Here is a 22,250-nt window from a genome sequence, read left to right as displayed (position 1 = left end):
ACGTGGACTCGCTGGTGTGAGCGCGTCCTGCAATCGGCAGGACTTGCTAAACGCTCCCAGCTTGAGTCCTCAGGGTAGAGGCTAGGGGCGATTACCATCTGCGAGGGCACAGACCGGGGGACTGCGAGGACCAGCATTCTCCACGCAGCTCAGCTGGTTCCTCTTCCCCCGGCGGCCACGACCACCGCCTACAAGTACTTAATTAATACTATTTCTACCGCGACGCGGGGCGGAGCTCGGGGCAAAGAGCGGGCCGTTTGAGGCCAATCGAGAGCGTGAGCACCGGTCCGGGCCCTTGCTCTAAGCTTTGCATCTACGGTCTTTTACTGCAGGTATCTATACAAACTACTGCTGTGAAGCCAATCACCCTTAATATCACCAACTAAAGTTCTAGTACATCTTATTCATTGAAAATGAACACGAGGGGTAGCAAACTAAAAAAACTTAAAAAGACTGGGGTAGGAGAACAACTGTTAGGACCAATGGATGTTTTTATCACCAAAGCAAATACATTCATTGATCAAAGCATCAGCCTGATTGAGGGTAGAGTATCAACTGATCTTGCGATTGCAAGGCGATCCTCAATGGGTCTACTAGCAAGAACCCCAGAAACACTTTGTGTCCCAACTCAATCCTCAGTAGGCAACAATAGGCTTAGTCTCCCAAATGTTGTAGACCTTTCAGCCTCCCAACACTCTGTAACAATTTCAGACACCGAGCTAGAAAAAACGCCCGAAATTTTCCCTGACCACACCCCTGAAGAAGTAAGGCAAGCAAGAAGGAGGAGGGAGGGAGCCATCAAGAAAAGGAAAGATAGGGAAAAGGTAGATAAAACTGTAAACAAGGAAGTGGTCGACCAGACAGATTTAATCGAAACCACAAACTCGGTAGGTCCATCTTACCAATTAGCTGATCCAGCCAATAACCTTGTGACGATTCATCACCCACCACAGAATATCCCAGATACCATCACCCCAGAATCCCCCCTCTCTCCAATAACTGACAAAGAAAATGAAACATCAGGGCTAGTAAATGAAATAGCTTCCCTACTAAATTCCTACTTCCGCCCAATAGAAACCAGACTCCTTAACATCGAGTCGCAACTGACTAAACTTGCTAGTTGTCCTAAGCCATAACCCATCCAGGGTGCCCAAAAAACGGGGACAAATAACTCGGTTACCTTATCCCACAAAAGAAAGTTACAACTTCAGCCTGCTCGTCGCCCAAACAACAACCCACAGTAAAGGCTCCAACAGCAGTAAAAGCTCCCACATTACCGAAACCCCCCCCCCCCCAAAGCCCTTACAATTCCCCCCCAGATTAACATGGCACCAAAAACACCTACATTAAATACGCCAGTTATAAAAACATCGGCCCCAAAAACTCCTGCCACCAAAAAAACAAATCCTCCAGTAAATAAAGGAGGTACGAGAGGGACTACCGACAGCAGGTTCCCTCTAAACATGCCATCTGAGGCATGTCCATATGTGGTAGTGATGACAGGGGTGCCAGAACTAACGGGGGAGGGGGGCGGAACCGAATTGGTCGTTAAAAAATAAGGTTCAACATTGGTTGAACACAAATCGACCCATTCCGCCAACCTGGTTAAGTAGGATAACATCAGTATGTAGGACCCCCAACGTGGGACATAGGAAAAAAAGTATACAGGGAGATTGTAAAGTGATCACCTTTGAGGACCCAGGTGTAGTTGAGTACATTTGCTCTTGGGAACACCACAATACAAGTGGTGGGATTGACACAAGGTCTCTCCTTTTTTTTATCCAAAAAGACACCACAATAATTATTCCCAAGAATTTGATAATACCTGGCGTAAAGCAGTCCCACAACCGTGGGAACTAGACTTCGCTGGGTCTAAAATGCCCCAACGAGACAGTGACTACGATAAATTTTGGTGCTCAGCAAATCAAAACTACCAGCACTACGAGGGCCCGTGGGACCACAGAATAGAGGTAGAAACTGGGAACATTGGGGCAGACCCCGATATCGACCATATAGACCTACCTATAGAGATACACCACACTGGGAAAATTGGCCGGGTATACCGACCATGAACCGGTTTAGTAGCCTGGAAATGGTCGACTGACCACTAATCGAAACCCCATCGCCCGCACAGGCTGTTCCGGTCCCAGCCCCAGATCCACCAGAGAATAAGACGGCAGACCTATTAAAGAATACATTATGGCTTCCCGTTATTTTCTGGAACATCGCAGGCCTCCGACTGAAAATAGAGGATGGTTCTGCTGCCCACTTTCTTGAGGAAGCCAAGATAATATGTCTACAAGAGACATGGGCCACTAAGGCCCTACATCTTGTGGGATATAAGACATTTTTCCCCCCGCCCTCCCAAGTAGTGCAGGTAGACCCAGAGGGGGTCTGGTAACCTACATAGCCAACACAATAACAGATCTAAAGGTACTAGAGATAGAATCTTCTATAAACTTCCAACTGCTTTGTCTCACGATAGGGAAAAAATATACTATTATTTTAATAAACCTTTATAATAACTTAGAGGATAGCCAGTTTCTCAACATTCTTTTCACAATTCAAGAAAAAATCGTCCATGTTAGACACCAACAAGAGAAAAAGGGTAACGTCCACATATTATGGGGAGGGGATTTTAATTTACACCCCTGCTCATCATCGGGCAATCAGACCTGCGGAATGGTGGATGAATGTGAGAATCCTCTGGTACACTTCCTCCATTCAGGAACGGGGTTAGCCATGAATAACCTCCTCTCAGACTTGAACTTTCAATAATAAACCCAATACAACCAACAAACAATCTATTAGAACCCACTTATCGAGGGAGGGGGCATGAGACTACAGTCGATTATATAGTCCTGACAGATGGTCTGAAACACTTAAATAAGGATTTTAAAATTATGGAAAATACGTTAAGTGACCACTCCGCTCTCAAGCTGAATCTACAGCTGAAACATTCAGAATCTCACCTAACAATAATAGCAAACACTTTATCCCAAAATAGGCTCGAATTGGGCAAAAGAAATGGATACACTATAAAATGGGAAAAAGTGGATCCCGACAAACTGACTAGCACACTAGTCAAGACTGCATACAATAATATAACGATATGCTTAGATCCACTAACAGATGATAATTTAACTCTGCAAAATTTTAAGCTGATATTAGATCAAGTAAAAACATTGCTGACCAGAACAATTAAACAAAATAACTCAAGTACCACGGGTTGGTTCAACCGTGATTGCACCAAGGCGCAAACCAACTTAAGAAAGGCGCTCGGGAAACCAACCAGAGATCAACTAGAGATACAACACCTCAGGCGAGAGTATAACAAGGCCAGAAAGATAAGGAAAAAAAGAGCTGAAACTGTCTTTGTGGGACGATCTCCATAAAAGTGCACTCATGAAAGATAGTCAGTCCTTTTGGCGAATTGTGAAGTCTCCCCTGCTATCAGATTCCAACACACCCCAGATCGATGTTGCTATTGATGAGGAAACCTGGGTAAACCACTTTTCAAAAAATTTCAAACTAACATCTCCGACAGAAGAATGCCATCATACTCTTCCCCCGGTAGTATTTCCAATAGCGATAGTATTTGAACTACAAGACATCGAAATGGCACTACAGTCGAGTAAAGGTGGTAGAGCACCCGGATCCGATGGGGTCCCAGTAGATCTATTCAAACATCTTCCTGATCTCTGGGCCCCTATACTCACACGAGTTTGCACTGCAGCTGCGAAACTGGGACTGTTGGAGTCATGGTCAAGTTCCATCATGGTTCCTATATTTAAAAAAGGGGATCGCCAAGACGTGAAATGTTATCGTCCCATATCACTTTTAGACTCTCTGGGTAAAGTAGTTGGCAGAGTAGTCCTAGAACAACTACAACAATGGGCAGAAGATAAAAACATTCTATCGGACCTGCAATTTGGATTTAGGGAAGGCTTCGGAACTGTGGAACAGGCCCTTAACCTAAGTATGATAGTCTCTAAATACATCCACGCAAAGCCGGGACAATGTATATGGTATACGTGGATTTGTCCTCCGCGTTTGATTGCGTGTCTCACGCAAAGCTTTGGACCCTTCTAGGAACCATAGGGGTGGACCCCCCCCCTTCTGGATTTCCTAAGGGAGCTATACGGTGAAGCCTCTTCAAGAGTACGCTACGGAACAAAAGGTGAGTTGACTGCATCATTCAGAGTAGAGCGAGGAGTAAGGCAGGGATGTGTCCTAGCCCCCCTTCCTCTTCTCCCTGTACACCAACGGACTGGAGGAGATGATGTTGGGAGGGCAGGACCTACCCAGACTGAAACACCGCCTGATCCCCGCACTGCTCTACGCGGACGACGCAGTTATTTTAGCACGCACCCCTAATGAGCTTCAGAAATCCCTATCCAAGTATGCTGATGTTATGGGTGCCTTAGACCTACATATCAATGTAAAAAAAACATTTGTCTTGGTAGCGGGCGGACGTCGAAAAGCCACTAAGAACATTTACCTAAAAGATCAAAAAATTGAAAGGACCTCGCAGTACCCTTACTTGGGCATCATGATTGATGAAAGCCTAAACTGGAAGGCCGCTGTTGAAGCCAGGAGACATCTGTTCAAAAGAGCAATTTTAGCATTGATGACCTCACAGCGACTTGGAAAGAGACCACCAGCCGAACTGTTAAAGATTTATGCTGCAAAATGCCAAGCTATCGCCCTTTATGGGGCAGGGATATGGGGACACACAGATACTGGTACATTGCAAATAGAAGAAAACACTTTCATGAGATTCCTTTTATCCACTCCAAAATGCTCTTCCATCAATGCTTCTCATATGGAACTGGGAATCCCATATATAGAAGACCTGATAAAGATCCAGCCATTGCTACTCTGGAGACGCATCTGGTTGTCGGACAAAAATCTGCTGACTAAAAACATCTTACAGGACACCATGGCACTGGATTGTGCACACAAAATAGCATGGCTTACCTACATCAGACACTTTTTTTCCGACTTGGGTCTAGAAAAGTATTATTCCACACAAGAAAAATTAACTGAAATATCAAAGAATGACCTCAAACAAACAGCGATGAGCCATCTAGAGTCTCTTAGGCTGACTTTGCTATCGACCAAAAAATCTGTGCTCCATGCAAACATGATACAGCATACCCCGCAAATTCAGCTCTATCTGACATTAGAACTCACTACATATGACAAGAGGCTCCTGACAAGGTTCAGATTAAATCTTTTTCACAGACTAGTGTCTTTTCCAGAAAAGAACACTTGGGACTCAAATTTGGCCCTCTGCCCATGTGATAATACGTCCCACCAGGCCTGTATCCATACTATTTTGTTCTGCAAATATCACACTCATAGAAAGATCTGGCTATTTCAGTTATTAAAACGTTGGGGTTTCAGACAGTGTCGCCCCGCCATGATAGCTCTACAGATGTTGGACTCTGAACGTACTTGCTATCATGTACTTAACTTCTTAAAGTGCATTATGAGACATAGGAATAACCTCTAAAACAAATCAGATGAGACCTATCAATTTATACCTCATTTAAGAAATGCACAGGATTCTGGTCATATTTATGTCTTAAAAGTAATAACTTGTTTTTATATAAATATGTATGTATATTGTGATAACTTTTATGGTTTTGCATTGTTAAAAACCGAAGGAATTATTATTATTATTATTAAGCACCGCCCATCAAAGAGCCGGCGCATCACTATGTCTGGATATAACGGTTTATTCCTCCAATCACTATAATAACCCACCGTCGCTACCTCTGAATTATTTTAACTGTAGCTAATCCACCCTCTGGTATATTATTACTATTTAGGCATTTGGGCTCCCAATTATCAATATTTTGTATACTAAAATATCTCTGAAACTAACGGATTTACATCAAATCACAAAAAAGCACGCTCATGTATAAACAAAACCTATTTTTTTTTTAAAACACACCGCACGGACCAATTGCAAACTACACAAGTCACATGGAGGTAAAGTGTAGATCATCCAGGGGACAATGGAAATGTAGTGGATGCATTCATACTCCCTGAATGCTGTGTGTCACAGGTACTGAATAAAATAAAGCAAGGGAGTGCGCTGGAGAAGACGAGTGTGAACAAGGACTACATTTTGAAACATTAAAGAAGAAAAAAGTCTTACCAAATGATGGGGGCGGGGGCGACTCGTGATTGAAAATGAATCCAGAATTCTGATGTTCAAAATATGAGTTTTTGAACGGAGAAAGAATGCTCTATGGACCCGCACGGTTTCTCCCTTAAAAGAAGACATACGTATAGCCTTGCTAGTTCACGAAATACACACACACATTTTTTTTATTTTTATAGTTGAGATTACAACACCCAACGGCAGTTGTGTTGGCAATTGACTCACTATACAGATAGTGTTAAAATACGGAGGAAGGACCATCTGAGAACGTATCATATTGGAAAAGATGAATGGAGCTTGCACCCGTTACAATGTTAATAACGCTGTGCACAGCACAAGTAAACAGCCTAGCAGTACTAGTGCATTACGGGGAGACCTCTGGTGCTCAAATGGAATCAGGGTGTGTACAAGGATCAAATGAAAAACGACATTACACAAAAGGATCGGTAGTAAAGGGACGAAAGCTGTAACGTCACCCATTCACCAGATGAGCACACCTTCCTTTGTGCTTTAACACCGAGCTCTGTCCAAAATGGCGGTAAAAAAAGTGCTCGAAAAAAATGGTCTGGGGGAGGAACAAAAGCACCCGGCACGGTAGGTATAGTCTCCCCCCCACCCCTTTTTATTGGTAATTTTGTCGCAACAGCATGTTTACGTCGTGCCTACTATCTACGACGTTGTCTGCCACCCTGAAAGCTGCACCGGTGCCTCTCACGTACAACAGCGATGGGGGTGGCAAAAGTGTAGCAATTACGTACAATACCCTATACCACTCAAAACTGCACTCTTCACTAAATGGAGATTAACGCACTCACCTAAAAGAATTACAGCGCTAGAGAGGTACCTTTAATGAAGGCTCTTAGAAGCAGTCAACATATGGCGCTGTAGCCTGGTTTTAGTCCCCCTGAAACAGCCAACTGAAAAGCGCCGAACACCGCCACCAAAGCCCCGCCAAAACAAGACCGATTGCGCTTGCGCATAACAGACTTAAAGCCCTTTACTTGTCACGTGGGATCTGGGTGAGGTTTTTTTTATTAAGTATGCAGGGATGGCATTTTTTCCTACCGGTTCATCGAATGGCACTAAAAATAAGATAAGCCACGAGGGAAGGGAAAGATATTAAAAAGTGAATTCCTCGCAATAGTTACCGATGAATACTTCGAAACTGTAATTGACAGATTGCAAAACGAATGAAAACAAGAGATTCAAGAATGAACAGCCAATGATAACCAGGCTTGCATGCTTGAGGCGCACCACCTCCCTTCCTATCGGCATAAAGGAGGCGTCAACAGTGAAAACCAAGATGGAGGGGGGGGGGGGGGTAGCGTAGGAACAGTCTCCCCAGCCAATCACGCCTTGTGACGTACTGGTTGAGGTAAATGCAACCAATCGGCCATGGAACAAGGCGGAGCACGTTCGACTATTAAAGACGAGCCCATCTTTTTCTCCGCCTCTTCTTCCCCTACTCAAGGATCGAGTGGTTACTGGAAGAGGGAAGTCGAGGATTCTGTGAACACATCCGCCATGTCAAGAAACGAGGTACGTGTAAAGAAAGCTAGCCTTTAAAAATATCTATCAAAAATTATAATTAACAGCGTTGCTAAAGCTATTTCTAAAACTGCGTAATAGAACTACTCGTTGCGGCCTATATAACTTTGGAATAAGTAACTGTTGTATGCTAGTTGTAAAAACTAGTAGGATTAATTTTGGCGATTTAAAGGTAAAAAAAAAAAAAACACCAGACACTCCCTTTATCCTCCTAATTGGTGGTGGTTTTCTTGCCTGGTAAACTACCACAACGTTCATCACATCCGCGCCATTAGTAGTACAATTAGACATCTGGCTCAAATTTGAGGGAATCTGCTGTCGACAATTATACAATTTTAATGGCCGCCCCCGCAGTGCAAATAACCCGCACTCGGCTCTACAAAATCGATTACTGATCCGAGACCGGCCCATAAAGCCGAGTCTATTAATGTCAGTCCGTCGACCAAGATGGCGGTTGTTCCTTCTTTGTAGAGGCCTCCGCTTACCCGTAGCAAATTTGCAGCGTTCTGCGCAGTGAATAAGTCAGTTGAGTTTGTTTGTTTTCTTTCGTAGTATGAATACGCCTCTGAAGCGCCCCGGGAAAGGCGTGGTGGCTCAAGGCGAGACAGCTCCCGCGAGGTACCAGCGCTTTTTTTTTCCTCACTGCACTCTGCGCAAGCGATGCAAACTGTCTTCCTGTTAGGTAGTCTGCGTTATGGGCGCCATATTGTCAGGTTGGCCATTGTTGAAGGGCTCTTACGTGTACCCGGAAGGTCGCAAACTCTAATGGGCGGCCATTTTGCCAAAGGGAGTTAGAAGGGGAGGCCATTTTGGTTGAGCCCGATCGCCATATTGGTACATGTTGCAATTATAATTTTGTGGGGAGGGGGGGGAGAAGAGACCGCGCGCGCGCTACAATTATCATGGTGTAGATGTGTGCTTTAAAATGTCGCATTTATATAAAGTAGCGAAGTTGAATTTTTAATTTAGGTTGACTTAGCACTAATATTTATGAGTACATGTTAGCACCTTCTAGGCGAACGAGTTTGATCCTGATTTTTTTTTTGTTGAATTTTATTTCATCCTACTACTTTTTAGATGAACAAAGAGCCAGAACAGTTCCGAAAGCTTTTCATTGGGGGTTTGAGCTTTGAAACAACCGACGATAGTCTCCGTAAACACTTTGAGCAATGGGGTGCGCTAACAGACTGTGTGGTAAGTGCTTTTGTTTGGTTGTTATGGGTATATTGTTTACTTGAAGGTGCTTTCGCTAAACTAACTTTGATTACTCCTATTCTAGGTGATGAGAGATCCCAGCACAAAACGATCCAGAGGGTTTGGTTTTGTAACGTATTCTACAGCAGAAGAGGTTGACGCTTCAATGAATGCGAGACCGCACAGGGTAGATGGACGTGTTGTGGAACCAAAGCGAGCTGTTTCCCGAGAGGCAAGTAACTTGATTGCGGGCCTGAAATGCAACCGTCTCTTTAAGACCAGTGGATGCGAGTTTTCTAAAGTTATTCTTCGTCCTCCTTTGTAGGACTCAACAAGACCCGGTGCCCACCTAACGGTAAAGAAAATCTTTGTTGGTGGTATCAAAGAAGACACAGAGGAGCACCATTTGCGCGATTACTTTGAAGACTATGGCAAAATTGAAGTAATTGAAATCATGACCGACCGTGGCAGTGGCAAGAAGAGGGGGTTCGCCTTCGTTACATTTGATGACCACGACTCTGTGGACAAGATTGTCAGTAAGTTTGTTACCAATTGATGAGGCTTTAAACGCACTCCCAGGTCATTCCAAACCTCAGTTGTATTGGTTCGTGGCTCAATAGCCATGTCCTAAAACGGCCCTTGCAAATGTGTTAATCGGCTCTTGGTAAAGTTGACCTATGGTTTTGGAGGTGCACATTATTCGTCCAGTATAGCCTTTAATTGCACCCAGCTATCCTTGGTAGGGGGAGGGGTATACGTGGACAACACGATTGTGGACTTCTTTTGATTTTAGACTTGTGTTCTTTTTCAGTTCAGAAGTACCATATTGTGAACGGTCACAACTGTGAAGTACGCAAAGCTCTCTCCAAGCAAGAAATGGCAACAGTGTCTCAGAGAGGGGAGACTGGTAATTACACCTTTTTGAATTTGCATTTCAATTCAATATAAGCTTTGTGTATGTACAAACCATAAAAGCAATTGCAAGTTTAAAATTCAATGACACAGTAGGTTATGGCTTTTTAACATCAAATTACATAAAAAGAATCCCATGTCAGGTGTATACTAGTTTTTTATCAATGTTTTTTCTTACATTTTATAGCTTTTTAAAATAGCATTGAAGCAGAACCCAGGATCATTAAAGTTGGGTAGTTAGTTCATTTCAGCTTTGAGTGTTCTCACCTTTTGCTTTTAAAAATAGCTGTTTAAGATAATGACATAAAATACAAGTAAGTGACAGAAAAGCATAAAGTGAACTGTGCTTTGCTTATACTGCCCGTCACATGGGGAGCAGGATTTAATTGCAGGGAAAGCGACTAGATGTACAATTCCTAGTCCGAATCTCGTCAATACAAAGCAGTGTGACTTTTGTCAGCATAGTCAAATTTGAAATTCCATGTTATACTAACGAAGGGATACATTTTTTTGTTTTAATATCTAGAAGTAGACCGTTCATGACAATATACTTATTAGTTTAGGCAGCCCAAATGGTCGCAAAGAAACCAGATTTGTAAGATTCTGTAATTCTACATCCAGGTGTAATATTTCAGTGGACACTGAGGGAAATGAACTTAAAAGATGCTTTAAAAATTCTTCATGCTACAATTTCTCATACCCCTACATTTATCTTCTAATTTAGCCTTGCCAGTGCACTGTCCAGGTCACATATCGTTCTATCCTCTACACCCACTCATTAATACCAAACCCCGTACCACTACGATGTTCCCCAAAATAACCCTTTGTTGACTCTACCCCTCCTTGCATCATCTGACACCTTTACCAGTTCTCCCCCCCCCTCACAACAAACCTTTCTAAACTATTCCCTCAGACTTTTCCCTTTATAAAACCCCCCATTTTACTCATCCAAAAGCATCCTCTTAGTGTTATGGCCTAAACAAAGAAATCTTCACTCTTCTATCCCTCCGCTGTCGTTTTCAATCAAAGTAACAGACTAGCATGTTCACTTCTCGAATTCCACTAAACTTAATTCATTCCTAATCCTTGATGGGTTCCAGAGTAGCGTGCTACTCTTCAACAAAGCGTTTTAACACCTAATCAGGGTTGCAAGCACTATATACATGCAAACCTTTTTTACTCCTCGCCAACCCTTATCAATCCAAATACTTGATTAACAGATCACCACTCAGATTCATATTTCACTACTCCTTTTCAACACTCTGGAGTAGCCAGAAAATATGAATGCAAACCTTTCTTTCCCTTCTATTCTCCTCTGCTATCCTTCTCACTCCAAATAACTGAGTAATATCCTCCACTCAAAATTACTTTCATATTTCACCACTAATCCTTTATGGATGTTCGTGGTAGTGTGCCACTCGCCAAAAAAGTGCTCCAACATCCCATCAGGGGTTTGAAGCGTTGTATACATACAGAACTTTTCTCGTCTATCCTACCAACTCGAAACAACTGAGTAACATCCACCACTTGAAAATTACTTGCATGTTTCGCTTTACAAATTCAACACTAATTCTCTATGGGTCCCGGAGTAGCGTGCTACTTGCCGGAAAAGCACTTTGATGCCTTGCCAGGGGTAGTAAGTACTATACAAATGCAGCTACAGTACAATATAAGGCACGCTGCTAGCATGTCCTCCTTGATTGGGCGGTTTCCAAATTTTGTCGCAAATCTAAAATGTTTATCTTGGATCTGATATTTAGTTATTTCACATAGCCAGTTTACACTACCTGATAACGTTACTTCTCGATAACAAAGTGGTTAATGTATCTATTGCAGTATTCTCAATATAGAAAGTTTTGATTTTATTTAATTTAGACCCACATCATTGTTTACTTGTGTTGATTAAATCCCTAAAACTGTCAATTGATCGCTGTAAGCCTACTAGGGTCCTAGATTGCAATTCTGCATATAGCAGCACCGGGTTGGGCATCGGCTTGTAGCAGGTCTAAATCTATCGCCTTAATAAACCACATTCTTTCAACTGTGATTAGGAAGTAGTGGACTTGTTTGTGTGTGCTACTTACGACCCACATTATTTACAGGTCGTGGTGGTTCTTCTGGAAGCTTTGGTGGAAGAGGTGGTGGAGGATTTGGAGGCAATGATAACTTTAGCCGTGGTGGTGGAGCCGGAAGCTTTGGAGGCCGTGGGAGTAGTAGTGGTAAGTGTTAAGAAATTGAGTCGAGGTGAACTCTTACTTTTCAATCCTATCCGAATAGGTTGTCTATCACAATATATAGAGTTGCACATTTAGGAGTAGCGAGCATCTTAAATATGGCAAGAGAAACAGGACAGTGTATTTCATGACAGGCCAGTGTTAACGTTTTCATCTTTTTTTTTTTTTTTTTATTCTGTCAGGTGGTTTTGGTGGTGGTCGAGGCGGGGGATATGGTGGTGACGGCTACAATGGATTTAGTAATGACGGTATGTAAGAAGCAGCTGTCACGAAGCAGATAACTGAAATGTGTGCCCTTTATCTTGTGTGATAAACAGCAGGACAGATCTCATGTTAATGATCTATAGACACTACGCGTCCCGCTGGCAAAGACCTTCCTGTGTTAGACTTGACTGTCCAACATTCTTTAGTAGGTGGTGGGTGATAGCCTGTTACATTAGGCATTGTGCTGATAAATTTGACCTGGCATACTTGAGTAATCCTGGTAACCAAATTTACAGGTGGTTATGGTGGAAGCCCACCGTATTCCGGTGGCAACAGAGGCTATGGTGGTGGCGGCGGAGGAGGATATGGTGGAAACCAGGGGGGTGGATACGGCGGTGGATATGATAATTACAACAACGGAGGTGGAGGTGCCGGATATGGCGGTGGAAGTGGTGAGTAGACTTTCACAGCAACTCGTTATTACTTAAGCTTGCTCTCATTTAAGATGCTATAAAAAAAAATCTACCCTAGGTAACTATGGTGCTGGTGCTGGCGGCGGCGGCAACTACAATGACTTTGGCAGTTACAACAGCCAGTCCTCCAACTTTGGCCCAATGAAGGGTGGCAATTTCGGTGGAGGAAGGAGCTCTGCCCCTTACGGTGGCAGTGGAGGAGGTAATGCTGACATTTACATCCGATCTAATTAGTTGGTGTTAAATTGGGATTTATGTAATAACTCCTGTATATTCGCTGGAGTAAATAAAAAGAAAGGGATTGAGGGGTCCTGTCCAGACTGTTTCAAAGTACCGTTTTCTTCTCCAGGTGGATATGGACCCAACGGCGGTTATGGAAGTGGCGGCAGAAGGTTTTAAATTTCGGTATGGTCCTTAATTTCTTCATGGCAACATGAATTGAGTAGACAAAGTCCCATAAACACTAATGGCTATCATTGCAAAGGGAGGGCAGTGAGACTTAGACACTGAACTGCTTACAGGCACTCAGATGTACTATTACCTAATTATTGGTCCCGCTGTTAATGAACAGCACAAGTGAAAGTAAGTGGACTAATCGTTTACGTAACGGGACCAAGATAATTAATCATTCGTAGGTCGTGAACAGGGCTTGGGGGAAACTGGCTTAAAATTATGTTGAGTTTGTAGAATAACGAAACTTTATTCCATATTGTTCAACAGGAAACCAAGCTTAGCTGGAGAGGAGAGCCAGAGAAGTGACAGGGCAGCTGCAGGTTACCGCAGTTTGAACTCAGCCAGCAAAGGACAGTTGTGGCAAGGGGTGTAGCTGCTACAAGAAGACTTTTTATGATAAACATTTATGAATGGGACAAACGCGAGGACTTTTGTGGCGATTAATTATATGTACAGGTTCTACAGTAGTTGTGTTTAAAGTGAGAATTCCTGAGTGGGGTTTTTTTTATTTGACATACTTTTTTTTTCACCGTTTGCGATTTGTAAAGTCTGATCATGGCGCAAAATAAATACTTGTCTTTTTATAACGGGTGTGTATCTCGTGTGTCAAGCTTGGAATGGAGAATGAGCCCACAAGGCCCATGGCACGTGGATGGTTCAGTCCAAAGCATTGGGGTGGAGCGCGCATGCTCGCATAGTTGCATGTATTTGCCACTCTACTAAGGATCTTGTGGCGTGTGACCATACTGGTAGCGTAGTAAAGGGCCTTAAGGCCGCCTCTATGGGTTTTTTTGTTTTGCCAGCGAGGTTCGTAATGGTTAATCCTATCGCTTTACCAGTAGGTAGACCATTTTTACTGACTAGGTGTTGCTGATCACGTGCATGTTGTAGGAACCCTTTAAAAAATAATGGCAACTAAATAAGTCATGTGGGGCCCATTTTGAATACTGGAAGGGCCGGGGACGGTATGGATGTCTTCATCAGTATTATTTACAATTAGACCACCGATGCCAGCTTAACTTTGGTCTGAGCAAGTTAAGAGAACTCGAGGTCATTAACGGGATCGGCAGTAGTTAAATATGACCAAGCTGGGTTTGCTTTGATGGGAGACTGCGGCTATGGATGAAATGGTCTCCGCAAACGTGCAACCTCTTGGCTTGCTAAAGGACCTGTAGCATACCATCCGATGATGACAGAACACGAAAAGTCAAGATCTATATAGCATTTCAGATGGAAGAGGTGTCGAGGAAGCGTAGAAAGCACGAAGAGAGCGAACGCACACTCAACAGCTGAGTGTAGGAACGTGGAGAGACCAGGAATACAAATCAGTGCAGACCAGCTGCTAGCAAGATGAGCTGCAGTTCCTTCGAGACAGCTAGAAGAGATCAGTTAATCATCGGAAGCAGTCAGAGAAAGTAAGCAACCTTCCTCTCAGACTAGCAGGCAGAACCAGAAGGCAAGTTTGATTCTTGGTAGGTAAGAACAGATTTTATTTACGTCAAACGCTGTGGGCTGTTTACATTTTAATTGGGTGGAGGTGGGGGTGCATTAGATTCGGCAAAGGTAAATTATACTGATAATGGTCGATGTCAGAGCTCCATAAGGTTATCTTTTTGTGTGCAGCCATCACGTAACGAGCTCAGTTCCACCCAGTGACTTGCTTTTTATTGGCATGCTGTATGTCATCAGCATGTCACATGGATTGTTTTAATATAATAAAGGAACGCTTTATTTTCTTTGTTTTCCGTTTTGGGTTAACGTTTTGACACACGTTAACTCTATACCTTCCTGTTTCCTAGAACTGGGTGACGCATGTGCCCTCTCACTGATACGATGACGAAGTGCACGTATGATGCTTACATTAATCATGCTGGACAGGTAAGGTCGGTTATGTAAGATGGTTGCTTTGTCGCAATTGCTTTTGTAAGGGGTTCACTCTAAGAATGTTTGTTCTCACCTAAACGCGAAGGAGTTCCATATTATTTAAATAGTATTCGGATTGAACTGGGTTGTCTAAAAGCGTACATCGTATCTAGCTGGAGCAGGCCTGAACTGTAAATTTGCCCGTTTAGGATATTTACTCATCCATCTGAGAACTGCTGGGGAAGTAAACAATATTTTTAGTGCTAGTCACAAAGTGGGGACGGGACCCCTTCCTGTTTGCGAGTGGCTTACCATCCATTTGAAATAAGTGGTAAACTGAATTGCAGCCTCAAATATCTTGCATTGCAGTGGGACTCATTGAGGATGTGCCGCCCCTGCCAAATGGCGAGTCTCTACCCCTTATTTTGCGAGTCAGTATTAAGTAACTAGCAAAATGGGGTTTGTACGTGGGGACAGACTTATTGTGGGCTGGGCTGAGATTACCTGTTTGCAACTGTCTTACATCTGTCCCGGGAGAGTAAGTCATGTTCCCAGGATCCCTGTTCAAACTAATCTGGTTCCTCAGCTGCGAAGTTGACCACTCAAACCATCAAGCCACATCCCCTCCCCTCTCAGCCAATATTGCAAATCAAGCAGTCCGAAAGGCAAGACCTACAGGTGTTGCCTATGCTTGTGTGTTTTCAATGGAGCTCAGTATTCTCTTGCTTTTAGTTCTATTGTTTCAGGGCCCTGTAATCTTCAAAATGTTGATGGTTGCTTGTATCAATTGATTTCCTTTTGTCTTCCTTTCTCCAACAGGAATAATGAAGGCAGTTGGAAATGAGAAATCCCTGTGGTGAACATTTGATGCTGTTGTGCAGCGATTTAGTGTTTCTGTTGTACAGATTGATTTAATAAAGTTAACTTTATTAACCGTGCAAGGTTTTATCTATATTAAAGTCCTAAATTGCCATAAAGTATTCTGTAGTTTCGATCAAAATCATTCCGGACTCGCGGAAGAACCCTTTCTCTGCTTTTTAGTATGTTGTAATAGCGGCAATTCAGTTACGGACAACTATTGAGATATTTAAGCAAAGTAGGGTGATAGTAGATGCTTGTATCTAACACGTTTGGATAAGAGTATATGGAAAAGCACGTGTTGTGATTTCTTTAGCGAATAATAGGGATCGTGCTGCTTAGTTAGCAGTGTAGTGTGTCCAGCTCGGGTTTGAATCTCTGGTTACACGCAGTAAGACTAATGCAAACCAGTCTTTCCCAAACTGATAACAATCCAGGGAGAGTCTATGCTAGGAATGCCCATCACTAAGAATGGAAGGGTTTGGGGTAGTACTCCACATCATCCTTACATTAAATGTATGCTGTTACAAGCGCTGCATGTTTAGAAGCCCACAGGAGATGTACTATCAATGGGCAATGATGCACATCCAGCGGTTACAAAGACCTTGTTCTGAATGAATGGGTATTGAGCAATATAGAATACCAACAAGAAGTTGTTGGCAAACCAGACTGCGTAGCTTTGACCTAAAGTATGCTCTGCTCCACACCATTTGGCTCACATGGGTATGTCTGGGTAATATGCGCCCCCATCAACTGGAGTCCCTACAGTTTTATGTTGGCCATCGTCAACAATTGCATAGTCTTTGTGATCTGCTTGTAGATAGCCGTACCAATATGCCATTGAACCCCTCCTGCTTACCGGTCTCCTGCTTTGTATATCCAGTGCCCCAACACAGCGTACACATGCTCCACCACTGGATCGCCATGTTATTTGTTAAGACATGATATGGGTCAACCCCCGCCCCCCTCCCTCTTTCATAGAATGCCAGGTCATTGGAATTCACCCTGGGCACCAACTTCACACCGGGAACACAGCTCAAAATGAAGCTCCAAGTACGAGTTCTCTTGAAGACAAAACTTATTCTTCAGAACTGCTGGTTAGGTCCTACATTAGGATGGTAATGCTGTACTCCCTGGTCTACAAGACTGGTATTATTTTTATTTTAAAGGTTTTTATGTAGCGTTGGCTAGACCGGAGGTATTCGAGCGCTTTAGATTGTTACAGGTTACATCGTTACAAAGGTTATACAGTTATTAGAGCATGGCAACAAAGTTACTTGTAAGGTCAGGATAAACCAGCACAAATACATAAGGGGAAAGATTTAGGGGAGGGGGGAAGTAGACCGGTAAAAAAGGAGGGGGAGGGTGAAGGACACCGCAAGGTAAGAGGAGGGGAAAGGTGACTAGGACACAAACCGGTAGACTGGTCAAAGCAACGTCCAAATTCTAGAAGCTGTGATCCCAGGGAAGTGGTATCACTTCCCTATTTCTGTTGTGGGAGGCTCCCTTTACGCAGTAGACTCTTGACTCCAAGGCCTACATACTAGATCCTTGCCGGAAAAAAAGCGAGTGCTTTGGTAAGGGGTGCCATACCATACCTCAGCTGTGAGTGGCTCCATTGGCACAGTGGAGACTCCAGAATATAAATATTGGATCTTTCCCATATTGGATCTTTCCCCCAGTATAAATATTGGATCTTTCCCCAACAAGTGGAGGAGTGCTTAGTCACAGGGCATAAAGGACATAGGGCTAGGCAGACTAGCAGGCCAGGTGAGAGATTCAGGGGAGAGTGGATAGGAGCTGCAAGCTAGGGAGGAAGCGTACTAAATGGGAAGAAAATTAATGAGTTATTATATAGCGCTGGCTAGACCCGGTGGAATCGGAGTGCTTTACATGAGGGACAATAATGTTGCAATTTACATCAGTTAAGTTACAGAAGTATTAAGAAAAGCATTTAACGAATATAGGGGACAATCCAAGGGCTGGAGAAATAACACATCAGCACAATCCTTATGGACCTTTCTTGCCAGCCCATGTTATCGTCAAAACCGGCAATCATCACCATGAACGTCATCACTGCCAGACCAGCACATCTCTGGTGACTTGGCACCAGGACACTATCAGATTACAGATTTAAAAAGATGAAACGTACCAGCAGGCCTTTTCCATCTATGCATCCGGACTCTGGAACAGTGTCCTATTGGTGGTGCTTCACTTTCTTTATTATATATAAAGAACACTACATCACCATACATGCAAAACCGGCTTCCTATGCTATTACTCATTGACTTTCTGCTTGTCTGGCCATTTACAGTGCTTGGTTGCCTTTTTGCCAGGTATGTGATCTCGAAATCACATAAACGTAAGGAGTTGTCTTTAGATTCCTGGTAAATATCAACTGATTTTTCCATTCTAAACTACGGAACGAAAGTACTATTCTAGGGTAAAATTTGCTGCACACGCCCTCATGCTGTCAAGAATGGATTTTTGTGTTAGTCTATTTTGGCATTTCAAATGCTGGTGTGTTTCCCAAAAAGGTATGTAATTTTGTCGTCCACTTAATACTTGGTTTGAGGCCACCGGAGCATGTGTCTTGTTTTCACTCGTAAATTGCACTGGCTGCATACTGAGAAGGATCTCATTTGAGTCTGCCATGTTTATTATGCAGTCCATGGGGGAGAGCTGCTTTACCTACAGACTTTCACCTTTAGCAACCCAACTGCCCACTCCGCTCATAATGTTGTACTCCCCAAGGTTAAGAAATCCCAAATGAGAGGTCAAGCTGTCAGCTGTTTAACAGTTAAAAAGCTGGAATGCTTTACTTCATAGTAAAAAGGAGAACCTGCACCTTTCTTTTAGAGAGGCCCTAAAATCAAATAATTTTGAGCTGTTGAGTGCGAATAGTTGTGTAGGGCAGCACAGGAATGCTCTTTCTGGCTAGAAGTTTGTGCTTAATCACAAAATAACACAGCAATCGCCTTGTATGAGAACACAAACAATTGATCCCAAAAAGATTCTTCATGCAAACAGTTATTCAAAACCAATCTTAAATCGTAGAAAATATTGAACACAGCTGCTTCTAATGCAGCACTACTCATTTCAAGAGATGGTAGTTTTACTTTCTCTAGCTTTATATGGCCTAGTGAGTAATTTAAGGGTAAATCGTAATCGTGAATATCGCGCCTTTTCCCTACCCAGAAGCATTACGTGCTTAAATGAATTAAAAGTATCTCAAATCTATCCAAGTGTTTCTTCACAGATCAACACAAAATAGAACGTTGGGAAGGGCCATTGGATGTGAGCAGAAATCCTCAGCTCGGCCTAGCCAACCAAAGACAATATTGATCAGTTACAAAAAAAATCCTACACTTGCGTACTGTAACAGTGATCAAAATTAATTTGCCTAGTGTTAGAATATGGCAACCTGTCCCTACTTCACTGGCTACCAGTAGGGAAGTGCATCACCGTTAAGGCATCTGTATGATTTGCAAAATCAATCATCAAACTGCACACTAGTTCGCAATTAAGTTCAAGTGATCCATCCCTGCTTGTAACCTCGGACAACTCAAAAAGGCAATATTTGAAATACCCCCATGAGGTACACTACATTGGGTGAAGAGCTTTTTTTTTTAATATGGGTAGCACATCAACCAAATTCCACTGAAGATTCACAATCGGCCATGTCTTTTAACCTTTCTTTTGCAATGTGGAAACGCCCTTACAACCTGCCTTTTTTTTTGCGATCAATGGCTGGCCCTCGTACAGTGCCAGGATACTCATGAAGTGCATTACCACAAATATATACTTTCCTGCAAGAAACACACCTGTTAGATAATATTTAAGATTTCACAGGACTACTAACAGCTGCCATTTCACAGGACTACTCTCCTTTGAACTGGTGTGCCACTCTGGATATTGGACTCACTTCCGGGAGGCGGCCACATTTGCAGGTGAAACGCACACGGGGTGGTCCCGTAGGCAGATATGCTATCACCATCATTAGTTGTGTGGGATCGTGAGACATTTCCCCTGGTAAGTGTATATACTTGAGAGGCCTGCACGTATATGGCTTACTTATAATTGAAAGAGATCTCAATGTAGCAATGGATTAGGCAGCAGACAAAGCAATACATATTAAACCAAGCTCGGGGGAATTATGTGACCAATGGGGCTCGATGGTATGCAGAGAGGCTCCAGAAAACATAGACATCCATGTACTATTCCTGGGAACATTATGCATGCTACCAAATTGATCATTTCTTCAACACCACCTCCCATAAACATAGATTTAGTAGTGCCTCATTTTCAGCTATAGGAATGTCTGACCATACTAATAGTTAACATATGGATAGGCGAATGGAAAATCTAATGTAGAACTCATCTGTAAGTTATTGCCTGGAAGACACTGGATCTGTAGAAAGTGCTGCTTTGCATAGAAACATGCATAAAGAGTCTAAGGGGAATATGTATGAAACTATTTTGTGTTCGCAAACGCGAATCGCCAAAAACCAGCGTTTGCGTGTGTGAAATAGAGAAATGCGATGTATAACACACGTTGGCATCGCAAATTATGCAATTCCTTATTTTGTGAGTCCTGAAATCTGAATTTCTCTGCAAAAATCGCTAATGGAGAAATCACAATTTAAGAATGTTCAAAGGAATGTAAGAAAAATGCGCAATTTTGTACTTCAATATTACCACCAAGTCAATGCAGGTGGTAACCAGGTGCAAGGTATATAAACAGGCCCACAATGCAACAGGAACTTCCACAATGGCAGCACTATATGTGATAGCCAGGATGCTGCAAATTCGGGCTGCAGCACAGATGAGGATGCGACCGGACAAGATCTTCAGAGTGCGCATCACTCTGTTCCAGCAGACCGAGGTGGAAATCCATGAGAAGTTCAGGCTGGGCACAAAGACAATTTTAGACCTGATAGAGGAGCTGAAACCCTATCTGGAACACCAAAGCGCAGGACCCAAACAATTCCCAACCATGTGCAAGTCCTGTGCTCACTCCACCTGCTGATCCCAGGGAGATTTTAAGGGGTGATAGCAGTGGCAGGTGGGGGTCGCAAATATTTTTGAGTATTATGTATTGTATATGTATTTTAATAAATAAAATGAAAACATGTTTTTAACTAATATGGAACATTAATGAAGTATGTACTGATAATAAAATAGACAAACATCCCATTCCTTTGCATTGCTGCAGTTGGTTCGTTTAATTGTGGAATTAAAAAGCATTGAATTATTTTATTGTTAATATGGTGACCTGGATAAGACTCTTATCGTAGATTTAGTCCCTTTTCTCACAGCGAGAAAATAGAGGACCTGGATGAGCACAAGAAAATAACAGATGAGGTGGGACAAGGTGTTATGTCTTACATATGGTGGGGTTTCTGTTATGCTGGTCATAACGGTTTTTGTAATTTGAGCCGATCAATTTCCTCTGTAATACATGTACTGTATTCTTAAGTGTCTATTGGGTCATAAATGTGATGTCATGTTTTTAAAATAATTGTTTTTAATTCTGTGTTTTTAAATAAAAATTTCTGAAATGTATGAATTGAATATGGTATTTACAATTCCAATGTATTGTTAAAGATTGTGTATTGACATTAGTGTGTGGTCAAGGGGATTAGTCCTTTTTAGGTCGACCTCTGCCAATCCGCTTGCGCATTGCAGATGGTCGATCTATAGTGGCCAAAACAGGAGCTGAACCAGCCGGCCTGATTTCGGCAAGTGCACGTGCTCGTGCACGAGCTTGCCATTTGCTCCCCAGCCGCATTTCAAAGGAGCTCTTCCCCGCCCCCCTCTGCGCAATGCCTTCAAAGGGATCACCTCCCCAGCCCCCCTGTCGCCAGGCTTCCCTCCCACTCGCTCACTCCCCTGCTCCTTTTGGCTCCCATGCAAAGACCAGCTCACTGAAAGTCTTTACTAAAAGAAATGCTGCTTGCGGAGTGCTCTTTTAAAATAGTTTTTTTACGTAAGATGGCAACATTTGGAAAGGTCAAGCTCCAAAATCACACAAACTTTGGCATGGTGACAGTCGGCATTTGTGTATGAACACGCATTTAAGATAATGTTACACTGTCACAGTTTTCAGGAAATACGTTTTGTCTTTGAATTGCAATATAATTCCTTTCGTAGGACATCTCCTTAACAGTCCTTCCAACGCAAGTTGTGCCTTTTTAGGTCTCGGCGTCAACGCGCGGAAGCGCGTCTCCGCCGAGATCTTTTGTCAGCGACTATCATTCCCAGGAGACAGTCCCGGCCACGCGCATCCTTCCAGGCGATTTGTAACTGGAACGCGCGCTGTGGCCAGGCGCTGTC

General features: G+C 43.0%; 2 protein-coding genes across 13 annotated transcripts in view; one reads left to right on the top strand and one right to left on the bottom strand.

The window, feature by feature from the left end:
* Positions 1-7,183, bottom strand: part of CBX5 (chromobox 5) — a 206,875-nt gene extending 199,692 nt beyond the window's left edge. Inside the window, exon 1 of one of the 4 annotated variants that reach the window (XM_086965004.1) lies at positions 6,991-7,183. The gene's annotated coding sequence lies outside the window, so the exon portion shown is untranslated. The remainder of the gene's footprint in view (positions 1-6,990) is intronic. The other 3 variants (XM_086965031.1, XM_086965021.1, XM_086965012.1) reach the window with 3 other exon arrangements.
* A 294-nt stretch (positions 7,184-7,477) lies between these two features.
* Positions 7,478-15,997, top strand: HNRNPA1 (heterogeneous nuclear ribonucleoprotein A1). Of its 9 annotated transcripts, XR_015309874.1 has the most exons (13): positions 7,556-7,714; positions 8,276-8,341; positions 8,801-8,917; positions 9,003-9,149; positions 9,243-9,453; positions 9,729-9,824; positions 11,932-12,048; positions 12,246-12,311; positions 12,564-12,719; positions 12,799-12,942; positions 13,090-13,145; positions 14,993-15,071; positions 15,876-15,997. XR_015309874.1 is itself a non-coding variant. In XM_086964943.1 (12 exons), exons 1-11 carry the CDS (start codon positions 7,571-7,573, stop codon positions 13,137-13,139), a joined length of 1,314 nt encoding a protein of 437 aa, XP_086821069.1. In that variant the 5' UTR covers positions 7,478-7,570; the 3' UTR covers positions 13,140-13,145; positions 13,461-13,780. The 9 variants fall into 9 exon arrangements, 5 of the variants coding, with proteins under 5 accessions (XP_086821069.1, XP_086821082.1, XP_086821118.1 ...); XM_086964943.1 differs by lacking the exons at positions 14,993-15,071; positions 15,876-15,997 and adding an exon at positions 13,461-13,780 and having other exon boundaries at positions 7,478-7,714; XR_015309878.1 differs by lacking the exon at positions 8,276-8,341.
* Positions 15,998-22,250: the final 6,253 nt, after the last annotated feature.

The sequence above is a fragment of the Lissotriton vulgaris genome, chromosome 1_1, assembly GCF_964263255.1.
Source record: "Lissotriton vulgaris chromosome 1_1, aLisVul1.2, whole genome shotgun sequence".
In the NCBI taxonomy this organism is placed as follows: domain Eukaryota; kingdom Metazoa; phylum Chordata; class Amphibia; order Caudata; family Salamandridae; genus Lissotriton; species Lissotriton vulgaris.
The sequence above is the reverse complement of the archived record's forward strand: the minus strand, read 5'-3'. Positions and strand labels throughout refer to the sequence as shown.